The sequence below is a fragment of the Phalacrocorax carbo genome, chromosome 3 (genome assembly GCF_963921805.1).
Source record: "Phalacrocorax carbo chromosome 3, bPhaCar2.1, whole genome shotgun sequence".
Taxonomy (NCBI): Eukaryota; Metazoa; Chordata; class Aves; order Suliformes; family Phalacrocoracidae; genus Phalacrocorax; species Phalacrocorax carbo.
Window position 1 is genome coordinate 92,349,818 of NC_087515.1, and position 24,999 is coordinate 92,374,816.

Genomic DNA, 24,999 nt, shown 5'->3' on the forward strand with positions numbered 1-24,999 from the left:
ATTCATATAGAAATGAATGTTCATTTAATATAACATGGTGAGTTTTACCTCATGTCTGAATAAGCATAAAGCATATTTGAATTAAAAAAAATCTGTGTTCATTTGAGAAGACATCCAGCTAAATTCATTATTCAAAAAAAACAGCATGAAATCACAATATCCGTGTGTCAGTCATACTGAAATGTTTTGTGCTACAGCTCTGATTTACCTTGGAGACTAGACTTACGTTTCAAAACACTTATAAAGATTATTCTTTTTTTTTTTTTGTATAATGTTGTCATGGTTTAGCCAGCAACTCAGCCCTACCCAGCTGCTCACTCACTCCCCCAACAGCAGGATGGAGGGGAGAATCAGAAGGGTAAAGCTCGTGGGTTGAGATAAAACAGTTTAATAATTAAAATATAACAATAAAAACATCAGCAACAATAATGCAATGGAGAGGAAAACAATGAGAAAGGTGTGAAACCCAAGGCGGGGGGGGGGGAATGAAAAACCCAAAACAAACAACCCACTGACCTGACACCACCAGTCCCTGAGCCACAACCCAACCCCACCCACGCACCAACTGCCCCCATTAATATACTGGTCGTGGTGTCACATGGTATGGAAGGAACATCCCATTGGCCAGTTGGGGTCAGCTGACTTGGCTGTGGCCCCGCCCCTCCCAGCCTCCTGCCCACGTGGCAGAGCATGGGAGGCTGGAAAGGTCCCTGACTACTACAGGTGCTACTTGGCAACACTGAGCTGCTGCTTAACAGCAACTAAAGCATCAATGTGCCATTGGCACTTTACCAGCTACAGTGAAGAGAATTAACTCTCTCCCAGCCAAAACCAGCACAAATGTCTTTAATGTTATGAAAAAAATCTATGCTGGAAGGTTGGGAAAAAAAAAACACAACCCAAAAAACAACCAGAAAAACTCCCCACCAACCCTGAAAGCAATTGGTGGGCCTATATAGCTCCTTGGAGGTGTGCATCAGATGCAAAATCACAAGGTTGACTCTACACAAGAGCTTCCATAAAACACCAATGACCTGGCACCCTGCTTAACATTCTCAAAAAGCAACTTCAGGTTATACATCCTAAACTGGATGTATATTACCTTCCATCACTAGCATCCAACATCTAATTTCAACAACAACAGCAACACCTGGGGGGAGACGCAGAGAGTATAGTCTTCTGTCTGGTTGCGGTGCAGTGGGTGTGGGATTTTGTCATTTTTTCTTTGGTTTTTTGTTTTAAACAAAGCATTATTAGTAGCTTCAACCCACATGAACAAGGACAGATATCCTGTGTTTTAAAGACTATCCCATCTACAGTGTATTTTAATCTGAAATTTTAAATATATTAACAGTTCTGAACAAAATATCACGGATATCTATTTAGAGGTCTCATAGGGAGAAATAAAATTCCTTTAGAGGAGAATGATGAAGCTCATATGCCTACATTAATTTTACAGATAGAAAATACTACTTCCCATTATTGTCTCTGACAACTGTCTCTGTAACATCAGTCATTAAGTTCTCTGCAACAAACATGTTTATTCACGTGAAGCTAAAACAAAAAACAAATTATGGTAGGGGCAATATAATTTCATTATTTAATGCCTTAGCCATCATCATGGAAATAAAGAAATTTTTTTTTTTTTTGTCTGGAACAATGAGGTCCCAAGTCTTAGGTGGGGTTTTATACCACATTATACTATTAATAACCTGTCTTTCTCCTAAAAATGTATCACTGTCAAAGTGGAAGTTTCTGGGAGAAATCAATAACTCCTCCCATCCTGCCCCCCAAAAAAGAAAAAAAAAAGATAGATAAATAAAGCAACAGAGAATATCTGATACTATTTTGTCCTCTTGTTTTGGAAAGCCTGCATGTTCCCAGCCTTGGGATGACCCTGTAGTATTCTGGAACACTAACTGGTTTAGTGGTGAACTTGGCAGTGCAAGGTGAACAGTTAGACTTGATGATCTTAAAGGTCTTTTCCAACCTAAACAATTCTATGATGCTAAGAAATAAATATATAGTTCAAGTTTACTGTGTAAGCAAATTTCTGAATCTTTACCATCCTCTTTCTCCTGCCGGAATCAACATACTCATACGGGATATTATAACAATTTGCTCTACTCAAAACTCAAGACAGTTCCATTTTTAAAATCCCTCTTTCCACCATTTATCCTGTTCTTGTTCATCTGGCTTGTGTATGAATAGCACTCTGGACAAAACAAACAATCATGATAACCTTGGTCCATTTCTGAATTCACCAGGTCACTTCATCTCTGTGGTGGAATTACAAGAAACCTTGACCACAGCCAGCAGCAAAAGAATCTCTAGAAGAGATTAATTTTCTAGGAGAAACTCCCAGACACCACTCTTCTTCCAGTTCAAGCTGACCCAAACCACAAAGGACAGCTGAACAGTTAAGAAGATGAACAATGCCAGAGGGAAAGGTTTCCAATGAATAGAGAAGGAACATTGAAACCCTTCCACATAATAAAATATTCTGCCCTATATAGCAGAAATAATAAAAAGTCCACTCAAAATTGTCTCAAAACAGAAGAAGTTACCTGTCACAATCATCCCCATCACATTTTGACTCAAATGTACTATAAATTTCAGCCTAGATCACTGCTGTTCTTAGAAATTTTAAGACAAAAATATAGCTACAGTCTCTGAAAATCAGGCCATCAGAATACAGGAAGAAATCCCAGTCTTTCAGAAACTACCAACATCATCTTGCAGCAATGCTGTGGTTGGTTATTGACCGGCACATAAACCACATTAACCACTATTTCAGCATGTCTTTACTCAAGATTTCAATCACAAGGCTGATTTATGTTCACTAGACAATCCAGTAATTGCTTTACAAGCCATTTCCTCAAACACAAAAACCTCCCTATATTCTCAAAAGCTGTGTGACATTGATGTCAGCCATTCATTCCACTGTGAAAGCAAGTATTTTATTAACCCTACAGTCTGTATCTGTGACTTGTAAATACTGACAAAAAAAAAAAAGAGGGTTGTTTTAAAGATCCAGGAATTTTAAACTTTTTTTTTTTCTTTGTTTAACAGGACTCTAAGACTCAGGTTCATTTTCCAAACTACTTCATCTAAATGAAGGGTCAGAGGTCTTCATTGCTAAATTTCAGTAAGCTCTCAAAACGCACTGAACTTAAGGAATGCAATACCCTTTGGCTACATCACACCACACTGCACTAAAACAGCTGCACTTTTAAAGATACATTGCTAACAGGAATTCTGGGTATCTTTTGAAAATACAAAAGCAAATAAGCAGTTTCCTCAGTAAATATCCTATTTGCTCCTGAGTTATTCTGCTATATTTTTGTAGATTTTATGCCTGCCTTCTAAATCTTTCCCTTGTTATTCTGTGGTTCTCTTCTCTAGAAAGAGGATAAATTTACTAACAAAATGTATGGACTGATGGAAAAGTTCTGTTAAAAGGACCAAAGTAAAATACAAACATTTTGTACCTTGCTCAACTTCAGTCCACACAGAGTCAACTTATAAATTAGATTGACAGATTCAAGCATAACTGGTTTATAAAACTATATGCCATAGACACGCTGATGGTTAAGTGATGGCTTGAGTTCTATTTTATCACTTTGCCTGTCTCCACGTGCAAAATTTGTTTTCATCCATTACCTACTCTTAGTCCAGTTTCTCTAGTCCAAAGAAGCAGCTGATTTTTACAACTCAAGCACTGTCATCTTCAAATTACTCTGTTCTTATATGTTACACATAATGATAGCTGTAAAAACTTCCTTGAACCAAAAAGTTCCCTATGACTAAAACAAATTTCAGAAGTAATGGCAATCGCACTTCCCTCCACATAAGACAAACCCAAGGGGGCAAATTTTCAAGATTTTTAGAAATTAAGCACTTCAAAGAAATCTGAACTTTGGGAAAATGGTGATGGTGATGTTCAGTTCTTTCAGAAAAATAAAAACTGATCTGGAAACATTTTAGTATCTAGAGTTATCAAGGAAAAAGCAGTTTAACTTTTGTCAAATTTCTATTGCAATTTGATAAAGGATAATGCCTCTTAGTTCTCTTTCTTTTTTTCTAATCCAAGCCTATACCAATTACTCCACTTCCAGAGTTAACTGAGAATGAATTAGACTGTAAATGTTCATTTATCTTTGCAGCCAAATTTAAAGATCTTACTCAGTTTTCACAATTCCTCTAAAAACACAACCCCCGAACATAGCTAGAGACAAAGCAAGTCAAGATGTCTGCTTTGGTATTGGTTTAGCTGTGACTATCAACATCTATGGGGGGGAAGTGTTGCTTTATTGGAAAATACAGCATATAAATCTTTACCTGCAGCTCTGTAGAGTATTTTAGGTTCAAAGAATATGCATGGATTTTTGTCCTCTATGCACGACAGCAGCAGTCCTTTGGCCTGAAGAGGACTCCTTGGAATAACAATCTGTAAAAATATTTTTAAATAGTTCATTTTAAACTGCAATTTTGCTACAAGCTTCCTCAATTAATATTTAAAACCCAGCAATTATTTGATTTAAATAAACCTATGGACAGATTGAGCAGTTCTTACAAAGTGAATTAACATCAGTGCTACGTTACTAACACACTCCAAATTCTGAATTTTATTTTGTTCATTGATGAGGCTTGCATAGTTCCCCTCTAAAGCCTCTAGTGTTTTAAATACTAACGGACTCCCCTGCGATAAGATAGACCCAACATCCTAACAATAACATTTTGAGGTAGAAGGAACAGAATAAAGTCAGTCAGATTAAATATATATATATAAAAGTTAATTTAGTAAAGTGAATGTAGATGTATGACAAAAAAGAAATCAGCTGAGTGATCCTCAGTTGCTTGGGTAAAGATTCATCAGAGCAAGTCTGGAAGGTATTCAGACTTTGCCCAGTAGGTTTTGAAGTCTAAAAAAGGAAATAGCTACTTAAAGTTAACTTAAAGACATAATTCCTTTTCTTATGGTGGGACCCTGAAATTTGCTTATTTTGGAAATGAACAAATACCAAAAAATACCTGAAACTATTATCAAGCAAAGAGAAAAATAAGCATAGCCTCCAGATGTAGTCTGAATACTTGGAAGGAAAAAGTATAATTGATTTGCCAACAGAAGTGTTAATTTTGGATGATCTAAGAGAATGTGTATTATGAACATAGAATTACCAAATTATCACAGTTTAAGTGAAAATGGAATGTAACAGCTCAATTCCCTCAAATCAGAATGACCGGCTAATTTACATCCCAGAGATCTCAAAGAGCTGACACATTCAGCATGAAGGCTACAAGCAAACATTTTTATAGCTGTGAAGTTAGAAGTGGCCCTCTCTGACTGAAAACATTAATTGTAGCACTCGCTTAAAGAAAATTTTAAAAATCCACGTAACTACAGACTTGTTAACATACTGCCTCCAGAAGTTTCCAAGGCTTCAAAATATTTTTTGAGAGTAAGAACATTTAATTATATAGAAGTAATAGAAAAGAGTCAAAACACAAGCTAAATCTGCTATCACATTAAATTAACTTGATAAGTGATTTTTCTAAATAAGGGAGAAGCAGTCTGTTAATGTTTCACCAAGGCGTTTGGTGAAAGACACATGGGAAATTATCCAGCTGATGGAAGTTACTAGTGCAGCTCCTTAGGGATCATTTTTAGGGCAGACTTTATTTACTTTATTCATTTGTGATGTCAAGTCAGAACATGGTAATGAAAACTATTCAAAAGCTGAGAGTGACTACCGCTACAGAGGATGATACCAAAAAGATCCAGTTCACAATTAGGACATGACTGACAAAAGCAAAAGCAAACTGAACAGTACATACTGAAAAGTCACACATTTAAGGACTACATTTTTCTTATAAATTTAGAACTCAGCAGTAGAAACTCAGATCTGAATTTATTATCTGCTCAAATGGATGACACTATGCAGTACAGCCATTAAAAAGCATAATAATATAAGCAAGGAAATGTTAGTGCTATTGCAAAAAATCACTGCTAGAAACTCAGCTGGAATACTTCATCGCTATATCAACTGTTTTGAAAGAAAATGAATGAAACAGGTGTCAAAAGAGCTTCAGAAATTGCTAACATCTCTTTGGTAGTTTGATTTGTTTAGTCTAACAAAACAAAGACTAAAGGGAAAACAATGTACTACTATATGGAAGGTAAATGAAGGACAGGTAAGTTAAATATACAAGTTAGTCAGAAACACATGTAGGCTGGAAATGAAAACAAAGCTTCTAGACATGACAGCAAATATTCTGGAGCAGTCCTACAATGGAATGGAAAGAGTCAATACAATAATTCTGGAAGACATTCTGATCCATTAAGACATACATCCTCACAACAGTAGACAAAAGATACAACCATCTAGCAATGTCCTCATGACCCCAGCCAGCCTTGTCTTAAGTACTAATGATTACAGTCCTTCCGCTGAACAGCCGAAGTGGTACAACCTCCCTTTTGCTTAGGAATTCCAAAACTCACCTTTCACTTAATAAAACCACAAAATAAAAATCTTAAGTCAGGAACCTGCTGCTGAGTTTAATAAGAAGGCAGTTTTGAAAAACCACTCTCCCTAAAGATCAGTCCTTCCCTTCCCAGCTTGTAATACACAGCCTTTCCTCCTGTATTTTGGAGGAAAATATGCATAGATATGGGACTTTTGCAAATGCATCTGAACCACTAGTTCCTTTGCATTTCTGGATTCATTCATTAAGGGCCAGGTTTGGGTTCATTCAAAAGACAACTTGCAACCTTGAAGATAAAGCCTTAAACATTATTAACTGCATGAATGAACACCTTTGCAAAAAGTATTAAAGAAACAACATTGTTTTCACAAAAATAAAAAATTCAAAAGATAGATTCTAAAATACTTTTCTGTGCATCAAAAACTAGTACATTGGTCCATCAGTTCCACAGAATTTAAAGTGCCCTTTAACTGAGATGACAGCTGTCAGTGGCAGTAATCTATTTTAGCACTTTACCCCAGGAAATGTGAAAGTGAAAAAAAACAAGAAGAAAGATCAGAGATGAGAGAAAAGAAATAAAATTACTTGGAGTGATTAAATAAAAATCTGACTTACTAACTTATTCAGAAGACTAAGCACAGCAGTACTAGGTTGCTACAAATTAGAAAGTTTTAATCACCAGAGTGGACCGCTAAATCTCAGCACTTGGTTCAGCATATTAGGATCTGAGACTGACCAACAAGATCAGTGTAAATTAGCTAGTCCTGGCATCAGTATCTCAATCATACAAGTTACCTTGTGCCTCCATATGATAATAAACTACTCTAGTTTTTAAACAAGCTCAAGAAGCCATTTGATTCAATTACCTGGCAAAAGACTTTGTAGATTGCTTTTGTCTATATCAGGAAATATTTTCAAGTTAAGAATAGGAACACTTCAAAGATCATAAAGCACACCCAAAACCAAAAATGCATTCCATTTCTGAAATACCATTAAATAAAATGTGAATAATAGAAGACTTTTAAGCACAGAGAAACGGCTATGGCCTCCCTATAAATGAGTAATATCTGAAGTTTTGAAACACCAAAATCATATATAGACAGTAGTTTAAACAATAGATGAACAACAAACGTGTCTTCGGCATACAAATACTCGGTTTGCTTAAGTCTTCCACATTAATCAAGGTACAAGTAATTTCTCAATGGACTGGATGCCAGTTAACCCAGAAGTACAAGTCCATAGACAAAAATTTACTCAGAAAAAAATGGAGAGCTGGCAAATGGTGCTCTCAATCTGAGATTACTAGATCCCACCCATCCCTATTCTCCAGGAAAGTTATCCAAGCACTAGGAATCTTAGCTTCAAGGGATGCCACCACCTCATGCAGAAAGCTTGTCGGAAATTATCACTCAGAGAGTGGCAGAACAGCTGAGGCTGGCAGGGACTTCCAGAGGTCACCTGATCCAATGGCCCTGCTCAAGCAGAGCCACCTAGAGCTGGTTGCCCAGGACTGTGTGCAGACAACTTCTGAATCTCTCCAAGGATGGAGACTCCACAACCTCTCTGGGAAACTTGTTCCAAGTGCTTCCTTATGTTCAGATGGAAACTCTTGTGTTTCAGCTTGTACCCATTGCTTCTCACTGTCATTCATATAAATCAATTTGATAATGCACTTAAGAAGGCAGATGCAGAAAGAAAGAAAGAAAGAAAAGTACTATTTATTAGTGTTAGCTTTTAGTTTCTGTACTACACTGGACACAAACGAATGTCAAATGTATGCTTTTAGAGCAAAAAGCACACAAATGCAAAATGCTGTGTCTATTAAAGATTGATTCAATGATGGCTATATATTCTCAAACTCTTCATACAGTTTAAGTTCTAGAACTTGAAAACTACTATTAGAGTTTAATTAACATATTCAGATTGTGTGTTGTGGATTTTGACTCCCATTCTTCTTCCCCTGCTTGCATCCAGACTCACTGTTAATCAGGTTCATTAAAAAACAAACAAAAACAAGCAAGCAAATAAAAATTAGTCTTCATAAAACAAGAGTTACTGTACCTTTATTCCTGGACAGTGAGCAAAAAAAGCTTCTGGACTTTGAGAGTGATACAGTGCACCGTGACCCACACAGCCCCAGGGGGCTCTAATGGTGAGGCTTCCACAATTAAAGAGATCTCCGGAGCGGTAACGATATTTTGCTGCTTCATTAACAATCTGGAAAGATTTATATACAAAAGTAACATTCAGCCCAATACCTTTAGTTACGCATCATTAAGCCTCTACAATACATGAAATGTATCTACGTCATCTGCTCCATGCATGGAATTCAGAGGATGAAATTAGAAGCAAAGGAACCCTGTAAGTCAGTGGAAAGAAAAATATTTTCCAAGGCAAATAAGGCAATAATTTAGTGTGTTCAAGTTACATGCCTAGGCCTCGGGGGTAGCCACACAGCCCAGTTGTTTCCCCATTCCCGTACTGTCAACCAACCCAGCTGAAATCTGTAGTTTTGTCCCTACAAATTGTAGGACCAATTTGTAGTCCAAATTTGTAGTTTGGACACATGGCTGGCTGCAGAAACAGAGAAGTGAGAGACGGCATTGGGAAGACACGGCTGCAAAATTTAAGGCTGCTGAAACAAACACAGCCACAAAACTGAAAATAAAAACAGAGACATTTGCCTCAAACCACATCTTTAATTTCCATTATTTAATCAGCCTTCAAACCACCCTTGGTATCTTCCTGTTTACTTAAAGCCTGCATAAATATTAGTAATACAGCTGTGGATATGTTTGAAAAAATAACACATTCAAACCAAGTATTGATGATAACAGAAGAGTAATTTAAACAAACATAAGATTTCTTTTTACTTCTCTCTAATTTATTAGTACTGACCTGATCAAATGCTGGAAAAATGTAATCTGCAAACTGAATTTCCGCAATGGCTGTAGCACCTGCAACAGCAGCTCCAATACCAAAGCCAACAATTCCTTGTTCGCACAAGGGGGTGTTGAAAACTCTATCTTTACCTATTTATAAAAACAAAACAAAAAAAACCACAGTTCCTTTAACACACCAGCTTGAAGTGGAAAACTCAGCCCCAGAAATATTCAAGTCAAACAAATTACCTGCAATTAAGCATATGGCTCTTTAGATGGGCTTTTTTAGGTATAGCAACACTAAACATCAATAACAGGTAAAAATACTTTAATTTGTCACAGCTCAGTGGAAGACAAGGAGAAACAAAATTAAAGATAAGAACAGTTTCTGTAACTTTCTTTTTTGATGAATATATAGATTAACATGCATACTCCCATGCTTATTACAGGAGAAGAATATTTACAAGTATTAAAACAAGCTTACAATAAAGAAAAGTATTGTTACTGCGATTTTTTTCAGGCAGTCAAAACTAACTGTCCATACTCAAAGGCAGATGGTTCTACAACAGCATCTGTATGAAAGTATGCTGTATCTTTCTCACACTCCCCTTAAGCACTATCCAGTCTTACCTGTCTTCTTTCATAAGATAAGGCTGTGCTTCCTAAAGAATTTGGTTTGTCTCCAAGGCAAAAGAAAAAAAAAAACCTGTTCCTGCTGTTGGAGGCCCAAGACTGGAAATCAAATATTTTGGGGTTTGTATCTTCCCCGTAGGAATGCAAAAGGTCATTTTAGCCCTGACATATTTCTGTGTCAAAGTAATTTTAGATTCCAAATATGCATCAATCTAACAGATGGCTGAAGACAAAATTGTTCAGTTAATTAAATTAAAAACAAGGAGGGGGAAGGAAGATGAAACACCACTACAATCCTCTGTAAGACATATTTACAATATTTGCCAACAATACTGTACTCCCTTGGAAGATCAACAGAAGAACCTAGTTATGCTATTAAATTTTCCCTTTAGAATACTGGAAAACAGACAGTAAGTTTCTATAGGAGTCCATCATGCATAACTATGCCAAGACTTCAAATTGGATGGGGAAAAAAGTGAGCACAATGCACACCAGTGGCTATGAAACAAATCAAACAATAACTAAATAACCGCCAAATAAAGAACTAAAAAGACTAAACTAATCAATTAATAATTAGGAAAGTTGTTACTCTGGAGACTCGTAATTTCAATAGCTGCAAGTTAACAAACTAGAGAAAGGGAAGCTAACAAAAGGTTTTAGAAAGGGTTGATAAGAGAACCACTGCCCAAAGCGTATTTACGATACACTAAAGGGAGCCGTGTTTTACAAACCTTTCAAGTACATGTCTTTTTTCTTCACACATCACCCAGCACAACACTGTCACTGCTTGTACCCTGTCCACGTGCTTCACCTGGTGTTTTGAGTTTCATACTTCAAGGTTTACTTTGGTTTGGATTTTTATTGTTTTTGTTGGTTGGTTTTAGTAAATTTTTTTTTGATACATCAGCAATTAGTTTTTGGCTCTCCCTCTGTCTTCCTCTCTTTTCCCTCCACCAGGAACATGACTAAGACACCATTCATTCAAGGCAAGTAAAAAAAATGCCACCAAATGATACTAGAACGTTGGTATTGTCAGTGAAGCTACATAAGCCAACACAAGTCTACTGCAAGTGCAGGACACTCCACAATTTGGCATACAAGACAGAGGCAACATTTTCAAGCACCTTAAAGATCATCCTTTTGAAGGGAAACACCATTTTCTGAAATTAGTCATTCCAAATTTCTATGACTTCAACTCATTTCTTATAAATCATTGTTTGAAACAAAAATTCCCTGTGACTTAGAGTATTTTTAAGATACATGCACACTGGGTTGCTTCTTGTTTAGAAATACATTTCTAAGAAAGTTTTTTAATTCTTATGACTTGGCCTGCAATTGCTGCTGGAGATCAAAATGTTACCACAGCTAGCTCAGAAATTAAAACTGAATTCCAGATTAACAAAATTATTGCATAGCTTTTAGAAGAGAGTAGGGCCTTGTTGTCTGGATGTCAAACACACTCAATATTACCCTGACCAACTCAGAAACACAGCAAAGTACCTTAGAGATCAGAAAACATTTTACAAGTACAAAAACCTGCTCCCTCTCATTTCCAAGGTATATGAGCAAGCTGATCTCAGTAATTTCCAGATGTGGGACATCTGTGCTTTGTTTCATACCTCCTGGAAGAAAAATAATCTCTACAGGTACCGTGTTCAAAAGTTGTTCAGACTAAAAATGGCATGGGAAGTGAGAGTGGCAGCAACTTCATACTGCTGCCATTTATTCTTGCTGGGCATTTATTTCACCAGTGTGCTGCTGTAATGCCACTAGTCTGCATATTTCTATTCTTTCTTTACTAGTGCTACCAATGTGTCTGGTAACGCCACAGCATAAAAACAGCCCCAGTCCTGAAAGCTTTTTTCATTACAAGCAGCAGAAAGACAGAATGCTCTGGGAAACCCAGAACTGGGGAAGATATTTATAGAAGATGTAATTTGTTTTTATTGTCCTCATAATTAAGTTATACTCACTTCTGACAGACCTCAATTATGTCTTGGCTTTACTGCCAAGAGTTAACAAAAATCAGTTCAGAAAGCTTCACACAGGAATCATCTCTCCCCTTAAGAGCTGACAAAAGGGGAAGATTCTGGTCACACCAGTACCATGCCTCTCCCACGCAGAATAAGAAACTGCTTTCAAGGCTACTTAGTCCCATTTCTACAGCATAAATATATCAGTAAACTAATACATAGGATGGAGAAGGAAAATAATGCCATGGAAAGATGAAAGAACTTCTGCAAGGATAACACAAAATTATTTTTTAACCTAAAGAGAGTGTATGCTGTGTAAATTGTTCTCATTCCTTAAGGATGGCTGTAATCTCAGTTCCCAAGCTACACAGCATCCTCTGGCTCACTCCCTCCAGTGATGGGCATCATGGTCAAGGAAAGAGTAATATAAGCCACCTACACAAATGTGTAGCTGCCCCAGGTCTTACCACCATCTGTGAAGGTGGGGAAGCCCCTGTTTCAGATGCAATCAAAAGAGTTGTCCCTGTACCTGTATCCATCTGTAAAACTATAAACAGTTGGCAAACTTCTCCTTCCCTCGTTTTTATTTAATCTAGGGTGCCATGAATTAGACATCAGACTGAGGGGTTAGAAAACAAAAAAAGGTGAAATTCATAGCATTATTATATTGGAATCAAAATATTCAATTGGCCTTCTTTTCTTCATGTAATTTCTATTCCATTTTAACACATACTGATTTACTGAAATACAGTTAAATCTGGTTTAAAACTACCACACAGCCTACATAGGCTAATGTCTGAGCAGAATAAAAAACCAGATCATTGAGAAGTACCGAGAAGTCAGATCATACTAAGCTTACCTAGCCCTATTCTTTATTAACATATTTTTCCGAGTACACTGAAACTGCCTTATACATTAGTTCTATAAATATCACCACACAAAAATTGAAATGTATTTGAATAATCCTGTAAAATGAGCTTTCAACTTATAAAAACTTCAAATTTAATTGTTTAATATCAATTTGTAATAGGTGAATTAATTTAGAAGCATGTTAGATCCAGCACACTAGCTTGCCCGTCTATGATTCAGCATATAAAAGACATCCTAACAAAACTGCTGAAATACTATTGAGATATTAAGTTAGAGGCAGTATGCTGCTATCAGTGGAGGACGATGAAATAAATTGAGAACCAATAAAAGTAAATGTGAAATACAACATGACAGTTATAACATGTCCAGCTTGAAGCACCTAATTTGGACTTCGAGAATTAAAGGCATAATCCTGAAGTACTATGGCTTGAAACAGTGAAGAAAGCCACGTAATGGTCACTGAGCGAGATTCATTACTCAGGAATGGTTTTGATTTTACATGTACAACAATAATAGTGATCCCTTCTTCAAAGCAAAACCTAAAGCACCTTGCTATTCATTAGATGGGAAAATGAGCCTTTGACAGTTTCAAGGGTTGGGTTGTTTGGGTTTAATAAAATCTAGCCTTTTAAGACAAAAAGATACAAATGTCATTAGGATAAAATAGATTTATTCATTTCCCAAAACATTAAAAATTGTATGGCATGGCTTTAACCTCCTACCTTTGTTTATACAATATGAAAATCATTATGAAAACAAATAGAAATTATTTAAACACTGAAAATTTAAAGTCATTAAGCCTATGTATTTTTACCTATTTTATTTCATTTTTTTCCACATTTTTTTCAAAATGTGAAAAGGAAGTCTATTTTGATAAAACAGCCATTCACATCACCCTTTGCAAACCATTCACCCAGCTGAAATCTGACTCAAGCAGACAAGTAACCCAGAGATACTTTCTTTTTCCACATTTCATTTCTGTTCCAACAAAGAAACATTTCCTAAAATGTACTCTTCTATTATTTGCGTCAGCCACGCAGCTCAAAATTAGCTAACGCAAACTCTACAAGCTGACTTGTCACTCCAGGTGAAAGTAGTACCTCTATGTTACCTGAAACCAGGTGCGTCAGCTTCTGAAGAAAGATGTTATGCTGGTGTCCATTTCAATTAACCTGCCCAGCTTTACAAACATCCCTCATTTCAGCCATCTGAACACGTTGGTGCCCTTTTCCAAGTGGTGAGGGAAGCAATACGGCAAACAGGGTAATGTGAAAAAAGATTATTCTTCTCATCTCTCCATCCCAATAACTCAGGAGGAAGACTAGATTAAGCAAGTGAATAAATATACTAGAAGTGTTGCCTAATAACTTAAAACTGAAAAGATGAAAAACCTTTATGAAAAAGCAGTATTTGTTCAAAAGCCATTTTTAAATGGTTACTTCATCCTCCCTTGATTTCTTTTTACTTAAATAAAAAGATTGATCTTTGTGCTTTCCAAAATGAAGAGTTAAGTACCCCACAAGCATTCTAATTACCACGGACCCTCTGTCTAAGGGGCAACAGCTTTAAGGAAGTGTTACAGTCATCTTCTCGTCCTCCAAGAATAAAAAGTTTCATAGCAACCTAACAGAACATGTTTACAGACATATGCAGTCGATTATTGTGCATTAATGTTTTGGCCTGCTTCAACTTTATTTGTTCCAAGCCGTCAGGAAAAAAGTATTTCAGATTTCAGTATCTGCAATGGAAACACGTTCCTGTCTTAACTTCAAAAATGAGATATTCAAACAATAGCAAATCTCCTATAATATTAACACACCACCCAAGGCTCCAGCTCTGAGTAATTTCATATCACTCTGTAAGAGCCTACGTTGGACCATCTGAGTGGTTTTAGGAGTACTGCTGGTGATTTAGTCAAAGAAGGGTGTTTTCTTTTGTTTTTAAAGTACTACACCACTTGCAGTAAGAAAAGGCATCTTAAAAGATGTCAGTACTAAGCAGTATTAACAATACATCTGGGCAGCATTTTATTTGTCCCCATTATCTCACTAACTTCCATTCGAAACATCCATTAGAAGTCAAATAGAAGAGTCCAACAAGATAAACATATTGTGTCCTCAAATTCATCATGGATGCATGTGGAGAAACAGAGGATCAGAAAGAAAAGGAAGTCCCAGCAGATGAGCTTCTTTGTTACTCTCTGGGACTTTGTGCAGAAAATTCAAGTAGAAATGGCTGACTTCAAATCAGTCCTGCATTTAAAGACTTGTTCTAATCCTAGAATATCTAGGATTTTTCATAACGTACATCTACATAAGTCTACTAATTCTATTCCTTATTATAATTCAACACAATCTATCCAGCATTCAGACTTTCTCGGTCCCACAATCCCTTTTAAGCTCTGTTTTACAACTTGTGACACTTGTTATCTTCCATTTCTCTGATACTATGTAAGAGGGCAGGCATCACAGCACGTAGTTTGGTAAATTCATACTCAGCTCTTTTAGAGCTCCTGGTTGAACAAAAAACAGTTCTAGTCATTTCTTATTAATTTTAATCAATTTGTTCTACCACTTCTGTTGATATCCTAGTCACAGTTCGTCAGCTTTAAAAAAGTGTGTGCAACGACACTCTCCATACTGAATACCGGTAAAAACACATTAGCTTTTCAGCCGAATATGCAAAACTTCAAGACTTCTTGTCCAAAGCAGGGCTTCAGTTTCACAGACACAGAAATGGCTTACCTCTCAATCTTTAATCCTTGCACACTGATGTGCCATGCCATTTAAAAAGCTGCTTTTTCCAGAGCTGCCCATGTTAAAATAGATCATTTCACCTACCTAACAGATGAAAAGTAATTATATGCAGTTAAAAGGATTTCATATGCAAGTAGCTTATAACTTCTGATGATGAAGTTTACCTACTGTGTGTAGAATAACACAATTTACAGAACTGAGCTTTGTTCTTCCCCACTTCTGTATCCTACAAGAGTTGCACAGAATGAGCAAAGAACATTTGTGTGTGCCCAGACATCCCCAACAGGCTTCAAGGACTCAGCCATACCTCTGGCACAGCTCAGGCAACTACCCAGCTGAGCGGCCAGCCTCAGCCCCCATTTAAGTCACTCCAAAGACTCAAATGCAATGAGTTGGGGTCTGTTACAGGAGAAATACATATATCCACACACACAAAAATCACTGTGAATACACAACCTATGCTTTCGTAAGAAGTTTAGCATTTAGTTACTTTGAACAAAACATTCATTCAAATTTTTATTAATTAGCATTAATTATTAATTAAATTAATTATTAAAATTAATTATTAATTAGCAACTAATTCCACAGCAGATTGCTATCACTTTTTCCTTAAATATTCCAAAAAGTCATGTTATGGCAATAAGATACATAAATTAGTCAAAAAAAAAATGTACTTCAGAAATCCATGAGCAACTGAGAACAGGATCAGAATGGAGATTTGCATGCACTGAACTAAATTAGCTGCTTCCTCTTCTGCTGCTGCAAAATCTGCTGTCATACTCTACTCTGCAATGAAGGACCCGACTTCTTATTCTAGTCAGAAGTTTTAAAGGCCAAATGACAGGTAAGTCTGTCTTACTCGGTTTCACTTGTTTACAGGAGGCTTGATTAAGCTTCATCTGGAAAAAAAATCACTTTAGGCAAAAAAAAGAATCCTTCTGAAGCACTAATCACCACAGTATTGCACAAAGAAAAGGACACCTGTTCTGACAGGTAACTGGTAAGAACAGGAATTCCTCACAGGTTTATCATTTATTCCACTGACATGACCAACATTTCTGAAAAATACTTCAAGTAAATCAGAAATTAAAAACAGCTGAAAGGTAAGTTCTCCTTTTAAGTCTCCCCCAGTTACTAATTCCAATGCATTCATACATTTGAATAGACACAGTAGGTAAAATTGTAGCTAAAAGTTCTAGTTCTAGCTCAAAGCATTCTCAACACATCATTCTCTTACTCAGGACAGCACATTTGTTTTCCTAGAGCTCCACAGAGCCAAACTGCAGCTTCACCTCCTCTCCCCCAAGATGCCCTTATGAGAAAAGCATGTTTCATTTAATCCTCACTCTCAAAGACCCTAAACAATATCAGAGTCAGGAGAACTGCTGAAGTACAAAGAAAATGTTACCATGGATGGGGAGCAACCTCCTCAATTATCTACAAATTCTTACAATCTGCACCATTACTGAATTGCAGGTTTGGAAGGAAAAGAAACTTGCTTTCTAGTAAAACTTAGTAAATTCTTAAAGTTGTTCACAGCATGAACATAACATTAAGCATTTACTCAAGTGTCAGGCTTATAAGCCCTCTGGATGAAGGAGGACCCAGGAAAGTTGATAAACAAACAGCTCTGCCTTCCTAAAGCAAATAGGGAAAACTTGCTTTTCTGGCCCTCTCCCCCACTTCAGATTTCCTGTCATTTGTGACAAACTAGCATCCCACCAAAAGCTGGAACAAGCTGCCCAGAGAGGTTGTAGAAGCTCCTTCCTTGGATATATCCAACACCCACCTGAACAAGACCACAAACAAACTAAACTGGCTCTATGCTGAATCATAGAATGGAATCATAGAATCATGGAATCATTAAAGTTGGAAGAGACCTCTAGGATCAAGTCTAACAGTCAACCCAACACTACCATGTCTCCTAAACCATGCCCTAAAGTGCCACATCTACATGTCTTTTAAATACCTCCAGGGATGGCGAGTGCTGGTTTGGACCAGATGACCTTCAAGGTCTTTTCCTTCCAACCCTTATTCTGTGATTCATTAGCAGCCCCAAGCAGGGTTACATGCTGACTGCCCAAACTTTTTATGTCTGTACCTCTCCTGCTGATGGAAGCATCTCACAACGTTGATAAAATAGTACTGATTCAGCTCCACACAGTTAGAAAAATATCAAGTAGCTGACATCAAAGTGGCATATTTGCTCGCCAGAATTTCTTTTTACTGGTGACTATGCAGGTAGCCCATTCCACACTGAATTCCTTCTGATCATCTGGTTCATATACCCAGTTGTATCAGCCTAAAGAAAAAAAAAACACGATGCCTAACTGCACCAAGGCATTCAAGTGTTCCTCGAGCTATGATTAATAACATTCCTTTCTCAACCACAAAAAATTTTGCTGTGTGAGAAGTACACTTGCAGAAAAGCATAACTGACTGTAAAGATAGATGTGCGAAGCTATACCAGATGACAGAACGCACACTTGCAAAAGTACACTCTAAAACTGACATCTACCAAACACGTAAGTGGGGTTTAACCAAGGGATAATATATCACCTTTATTTAAGAGGCTTCAGTCAGTTCCATGAATTTTCAGACTACCTGCAACATTACATGACACGACAAAAGACCCAACAGGGAAATACACAACAGCTACCAAAGCTAGGTATTACTACCTGTTAATAAAAATTCTGCTGTAACAGGCTGGGTACACTACCTGGATGACAAACCAAGGAATAAGCAAAACTGTGTCAAGTACAAGGCACTCTCTCTCACACTCCTCAGTATCAGTAGTGCAGAAATACTTCACAGTACATTTGAAAGCATGCTGGATCTACCCTAAATCATGAAGCAACTATCCTCAACACTACAGCAAGGATTTAATGCTGCTCAGGACCAAAGAAGTGCTCAGGAACAAAGTGCTGAATGACTAGTAACCTGCAGTAATGAAAAACATCTTATGAATCTCACTTGTAACCATGCCAGTCCCTTGATAACACAAAGCACGTGCATTAGAAAAATCAATAAATTGATCTGTACTTGGTGCTTCCATAGAAGTGTGAAAACTCCTTGCCAGGTTTTGAGGATTTAATGTTTGTACAAATCAAAAAGGAAGGAGATCTTTTATAATAAATGACTAGCATGTTCTGTCAGGCTGGTCACTGCAAGATGGCTCTGAATCAAGTTAAATTAAGATTAACCTGCTCCTCAAAGTGCTTCTGTTGCAAAACAGCTTAGACAATTGACTGAACTGGGGTGGTAGTCTTGACCTTTTTCACCCGTCTAGGCTTCTAGCAAATTACTTCCAAGAAAACTGAGTGGTTTACTCCCTGTAATAAAGTCTGCAGCATCTTCTTAAACTGAGGTGGTGATAATTACCACACTCTTATCACCAACCTCAGAGGCAGAAAAACCAGCAGACATACTAAATTAGTCCCACTTGATGAGGAAGCAGAGAGCATACTGATCACAGGACTGACCAAGGAAATTGAGAACCATTAATTCCACCTAAGGAATAGTAAAGGCATAAACACTGACATCTAAAATAAGGTATACGAACTGTGCTTGCAGACCTGGTATTAATACAGACTGTGAATGTTATGTTTATCGATTCCAACTTCTGTCTTTAATACATCATGTTTCATCCTCTTTGACACTATATTACTAAAATATTACTTTTAAATGTTTCACTGCAAGTAGTTTCTGAAGTGGAAAATTCCATTTTTATGAAGTTCAGCAGCACATACTTTTTTGACCAGCAATGTATCTTTAAAATGTGTCAGAACAGCTTTCTTAAGCTCCATATCGAGTATCAAGTTCTACATTAAAAAGTATATCCCTTGCCTTTCACTCAAACAGGTTGTTTACACCATATAGAAAAAAAAACTTAATAAATATTAGTAAGTCCCAAAGAAATACTGTTTTCACACCAGACACACTATCATAAAAATTTAAAAAAATAAAAACTTAAATAAACTCTATTTAGCTCTGACAGAGACTGATTTATATCAATATCCTACAGACACAGCGTAAAAGAACATACTACATTGTATCAAGTTCTCAATTTTTTCTAACTGTAAATCTTAAGAAAAGAATTGGCTATTTAAGATGAAAATGAACAAAATGTACTATTGTGTAACAAGTCTGGAACACATTCTCCAGATGTTACTGTTCAAAGACATTTATATAAATCAGAACAAAATCCAGATCTTGCCAAACTGCTCTGGAAGAACAAAGCAAGAAAGCTGCAGAATTATCTGCTTAAAATCCATCCACAAAGAAACAAGGATAACCAAACTCCAGGCTATATAGCTTTTACTCAATCTATACACTACAACTAGTTATTTTTAACTCTGAATAAAAAGTTCCACCCTCAGCTTAAGTCCACCATGTCAAAAATTCTGAACTACTATGTTCTACCACATGCAATATATTAGGAAGGACCAGCACCTATATAAAAGCAGCAGCACAGCGCTTCTTCAACAAGCTTGCAGTCTGCTTCTGAAGCATCAAGCTAACATTTTCTGTCTGTTTATACAATAAACCCCTAACACTTATTTCTTATGATACTTCAGGCTGAGTTTTTCTCCTCCCTATAATAGCATGTTGCTAAGTTCCTAAAGCATGCAAAAGGCCAGACTATTGATACAAAAAATTCACAGAAAAACCCCAGTGTGTCTCCCCACCTGTTGAAGTAATACCCAACCACTAGTAGCTTCTGGGAGACAGAAAACACTACCTGCATTACAGGCCCCAACCAGCCCATCCAAATTCTTGTACTTCCCGCCCTTGCACTGTAACGCTTGGCACCATGAGAACAGACCCAGAACCTCCAACAACAGATCTCTGCTCCCTGGCCAGGAACATGCTGTGAAGTCTCCACAATAAACAATTTCCTGAAATCACTAACAAAAAAGCTTTATAATAGAAACGTTTTAAAGTATCTTAGGGATTTTGGAGGCAAATTATTGGATTTTTTTAAAAAAACAGTGTTTCTACCTCAATTAACTCAGCTTCAAAAGGCTCTCCCATTATTTCATGCTACTAGTAGCTGTCAGGATGTTAAGCAATTTTTGTAAGGCTGCCATTTTTTATTAAGGCTCATTAAATAATATTTCGTCAAGTAAATACTTTTTGTCAAAGAATGACTACCACAATTTTAGAAAGGCTGGTGTCCCTTGGGCATGGCTAGGTACAGCATTCTCCTGGCCAAATAAACAAAAATTCCTGAATTATTTTACTAGACTATAAACAAAAGACTCATTTACTGAGAATGAAGTGTTCCCTGAAAATTCACACAGGTGTTTACACCTTAGACACAAGGTCTACAGAATAACTAGCAGGGATTACTGTGGATCAGACACTGGAAATAAATATTATTGCTGTGAGAAAAGCTAGCATTATCATGAGACATATCAACAGAAAGCTGTATGCAACCAGGTTTTCCTCAGTAAGACCCAGAGTAATGAATCCAGTTTTGATGGCTCATATCCTTCAGTTGCAGCAACTAGAGCCTAGAGAAAACTGATCAATAAGAAAAAGCTTCAAACCATAAGAATAATCCTGCACTGGGACCACGTGTGCAGGGAAGCCAGGGAATCTCCATCACTAAAGGCTAGGAACAGCTTTTGCCAGCTGATCTGTCCCAAAACATAGCCTGTGCTTCAGAGACCTAATTCTGTAAGGCAGGCAGAAAGTAGAGGAAAATAAATATGCAAGTGATAAATAATTTTTAAAGGATCCAGCTGATTGTTAATGTGGCTAGGTCGTCCTTACATAAGGATGTTATTTTCTTGCTATAACTGTGGTTTCATATGCAGTTCAGTCACTTGCTTCTGATGTGTTTGAAATTTTCCACAAGGGAAATCTTTGATTCAATTCCCTCCACCCTCATGAGATTCAATACAAGTGTTATTTCTTCTCTTGATTTTTCCTTTTCTTCTGTGATTTTCCAATTTGCAACAAAATATCCTGGACTGATTGAACAGACACTAATTACTGTTTACAATCTGTTCCCCATCCATTTCACACTTTTTTTTTTAATATGGTTTGGAAGAAAAAGAAAAAAAAATCCTACCAATTTTATCTACGCTTCTAGCTGCATCAAAGTAATAAAACATAGGAAGGATTATTTACAAAACAAGCCTATATGCTTGAACAGAGTAGGGCAAGGAAAGAATTAAATCTTAAGTTATGTGTGCGTACTTATTGTACCATTTATACTCCAGGCGAGGAAATCTATTTTAGCTATGAAAAATGAGGACAAAAACTGAAGCTGCTTATTCCTCCTTTACTACTGTCTGCATGTATGAATGTCTCTAGCCATGTATGTAATTCAGAATTGTCTGAAAAGAAATTATATGAGATTGATTTTATTTTATCCTACATATAGGAGTGACACATAGTTGTTCTTACCATTCATTTTATCAAGTCATCTACCCAGAAAAGAAGCAATTACTGGCTGCCTAGAAGTACAATGGAAGGGCCTTAGGCATTAAAGCATACCACAAACTGACAGTCAACACCACACTGCTAATAAAGGCAGCAAACATCACTCCAGAATACATTACCAGTTACACAAAAATCTTACGAAAAGCATTTTGTTCTAATTGACTTTGTAGAAGAGCACCATTAGCTGCTGTGGGCAGTACACCTCTGTAAGCACTGACAAAGAAGAGAGCAATAACAGGGACCAAACACAACAGCTAAAAGAAACCAGAACAGACAAAAATAAAAGCCATGAGTCGAAGACCCTCCAACCAGTGATAAAACATTAATCCAGAAAGCAGAAAACCTATATTCTTGTTCACCCTGCTACCACACCGAGGATCCCAAACAGTGACAAACTAATCACATGAGCAAAAGAAATTTATTCCAAAAAGTTTCAAAAGAACAACTGCTGAAAATACCATTTTTGCTGCATCTCCGCTGAGATCAGCTTTGATATCTCAGTCAACTCTTCCGGGAGCAAGTTCAGAACTCCTGAGGAACAGAACTGAGGCCAAGTTTCTTCTATTCTGGGCAAACACTCATTTCTGGTAGAAGACACCACAGTGGCATCCTCCAGGAACTGAGAGAATCTTTGAAATAAAAATTCCCATTCAAAGTATACACATTCTACCCACATTTCCAAATAGCTGTAAGTGAACTAAAATGGCATTATTCAAGAATTCCCTACTGAAAAGTAAAAAAAAAAAACCTCATTTACACTACTCTTTCAATAAAAAAAAAATTTACAATAGCTCAAAAACTTAGAAATTAATCTAATCAGGCATCCAAATATTAGGAATCTAACTTCAGCAGTCACCTAGACTCCCTTGGTGGGAAACAGATATGCCATGAAAGAGAAATACAGACTGCTGTGTGACAGAAGGCTGAGTGCACCCTCGCTAAGTTTGCAACTGACACCAAGCTGGGCAGGAGTGTTGATCTACTCAAGGGTAGGAAGGCTCTGCAGAGGGATCTGGACAGGCTGGATCGATGGGCCAAGATCAATTCTATGAGCTTCATCAAGGCCAAGCACCGAGTCCTGCACTTGGGTCACAATAACCCCACTCAACACTACAGGCCTGGGGAAGAGTGGCTGGAAAGCTGCCCAGTGGAAAAGGATCTCGGGGTCTTGGATAACAGCCAGCTGAACATGAGCCAGCAGTGTGCCCAGGTGGCCAAGGCGGCCAACAGCATCCTGGCTTGTATCAGAAATAGTGTGGCCAGCAGGAGTAGGGAAGTGATCGTCGCCCTGTATTCGGCACTGGTGGAAACTGCAACTTGAATCCTGTGCTCGGTTTTGGGCCCCTCACTACAAGAAAGATATTGATGTGCTGGAGCATGGACAAAGAGTAACAAAGCTGGTGAAGGGTCTAGAGCACAAGCCTTCTGAGGAGCAGCTGAGGGAACTGGGGTTGTTTAGCCTGGAGAAAAGGAAGCTTAGGGGAGACCTTATCGCTCTCTCTAACTACCTGAAAGGGGGCTGTTGTGAGGTGGGTGTTGGTCTCTTCTCCCAAGTAACAAGCAATAGGACAAGAGGAAATGGCATCAGGTTGTGCCGGGGCAGGTTTAGACAGGATATTAGTTAAAATTTCTTCACCAAAAGGGTCGTCAAGCATTGGAACAGGCAACTGGTTGAGTCACTATCCCTGGAGGTATTTAAAAGATGTGTAGATGTGGTGCTTAGGGACATGGTTTAGTGGTGGCCTTCGCAGTGGTAGGTTAACAGTTGGACTCTATGATCTTAAAGGTCTTTTCCAATCTAAATGATTCCGTGGTTCTATGATTCTATGTTCATAGTCTTAAACACACTTGTATAGGCAGCACAAATTACGTGCTAGAATTAATATGGAACGTGGAGGAAACCTGAACTTCTTGCTTATATCAGATCCAGCTTTCAAATGGTGCATTTGCCAAGATGTATCCTACACACAATATTTAGACTAAAACTTCCTTTACTAAGGACCATGGTTTTTTCCAATTTCATATTAAAAATCTATTTTTGTTGGGTACCAACACATGGATTCACTGCATCCATACCCAACTCATAGCTGGCTTTGCAGAATACTGATGATACTACTAGACACCTTTCTAATGTCTTTAAAGACTTCTTCCAAAAATATCACAGTATCACAGAAGTCATCTTTGAACTTTTAAAATCCTCCAGCACCCTTTGCCTCATGCAACTTCTGGAACTGTAAAAGCTTTAGCAAGTGTCTATCATTTCTATAATTCACCATTAACTTGCTTAATGCTGAGTTTATTTATATGTGAAGGTGTTTCACATTTTTGTTTCAGAATTCCACTAGCTACCTGTTCTCAGGCAATCACATTGGAATTACCTTATTCTCTAGAGGTCAGTGATCACCAATACTTCCATTTTTATTCTAATCAGTGAGAGCACTCTCTACAAGCAAGCTCTCATTCCTCTAAATAGAACCTCTTTCCTGTCCAATAACTATCTCTCTCCTACACAAATTCACCGTTCACAAAAAGTTCCATCTTACAGGCACTGGTCTAATGCTCCTTTCTTGCCTCACACAACTCCAGAAACATATTTTCTCTTCCCAACATCCTCCTTTTGTTCAAGCATTGATAAAATGTGATTGCACTTAACCTGCTAGCTCTTGAAGTTGCTGCGACCCTCTGCAAGTTCGTCATGAGGAGAAAGCGATTTTTCACTTTTTCACCTGCTGACCATCCTTCTTCCAACTCCCTTAACCTCTGTTAGGTGGATAATTCAAGATTATTTTCAGAAGACTACACTCAAAATTATTTTTTCAGTCCAGGTTTTCAGATACGTTAACAGGAACATGAAAAACTTTAATGAGCTCTAATTAGGCATCACACATACCAACGAAGGCAGTCCCTAAAATGAACTGCAATCTGATTAGTTAGAGAGTCATAAGG

At 37.4% G+C, this 24,999-nt stretch overlaps 1 protein-coding gene across 1 annotated transcript in view; it reads right to left on the reverse strand.

The window, feature by feature from the left end:
- Positions 1-24,999, reverse strand: part of BCKDHB (branched chain keto acid dehydrogenase E1 subunit beta) — a 133,492-nt gene that overhangs the window by 97,152 nt on the left and 11,341 nt on the right. Inside the window, exons 4-6 of the mRNA XM_064447743.1 lie at positions 9,385-9,518; positions 8,548-8,703; positions 4,342-4,450 (exon numbers count right to left, since the gene is read on the reverse strand). Of these exons, the coding sequence (XP_064303813.1) occupies positions 4,342-4,450; positions 8,548-8,703; positions 9,385-9,518 (399 nt within the window). The remainder of the gene's footprint in view (positions 1-4,341; positions 4,451-8,547; positions 8,704-9,384; positions 9,519-24,999) is intronic.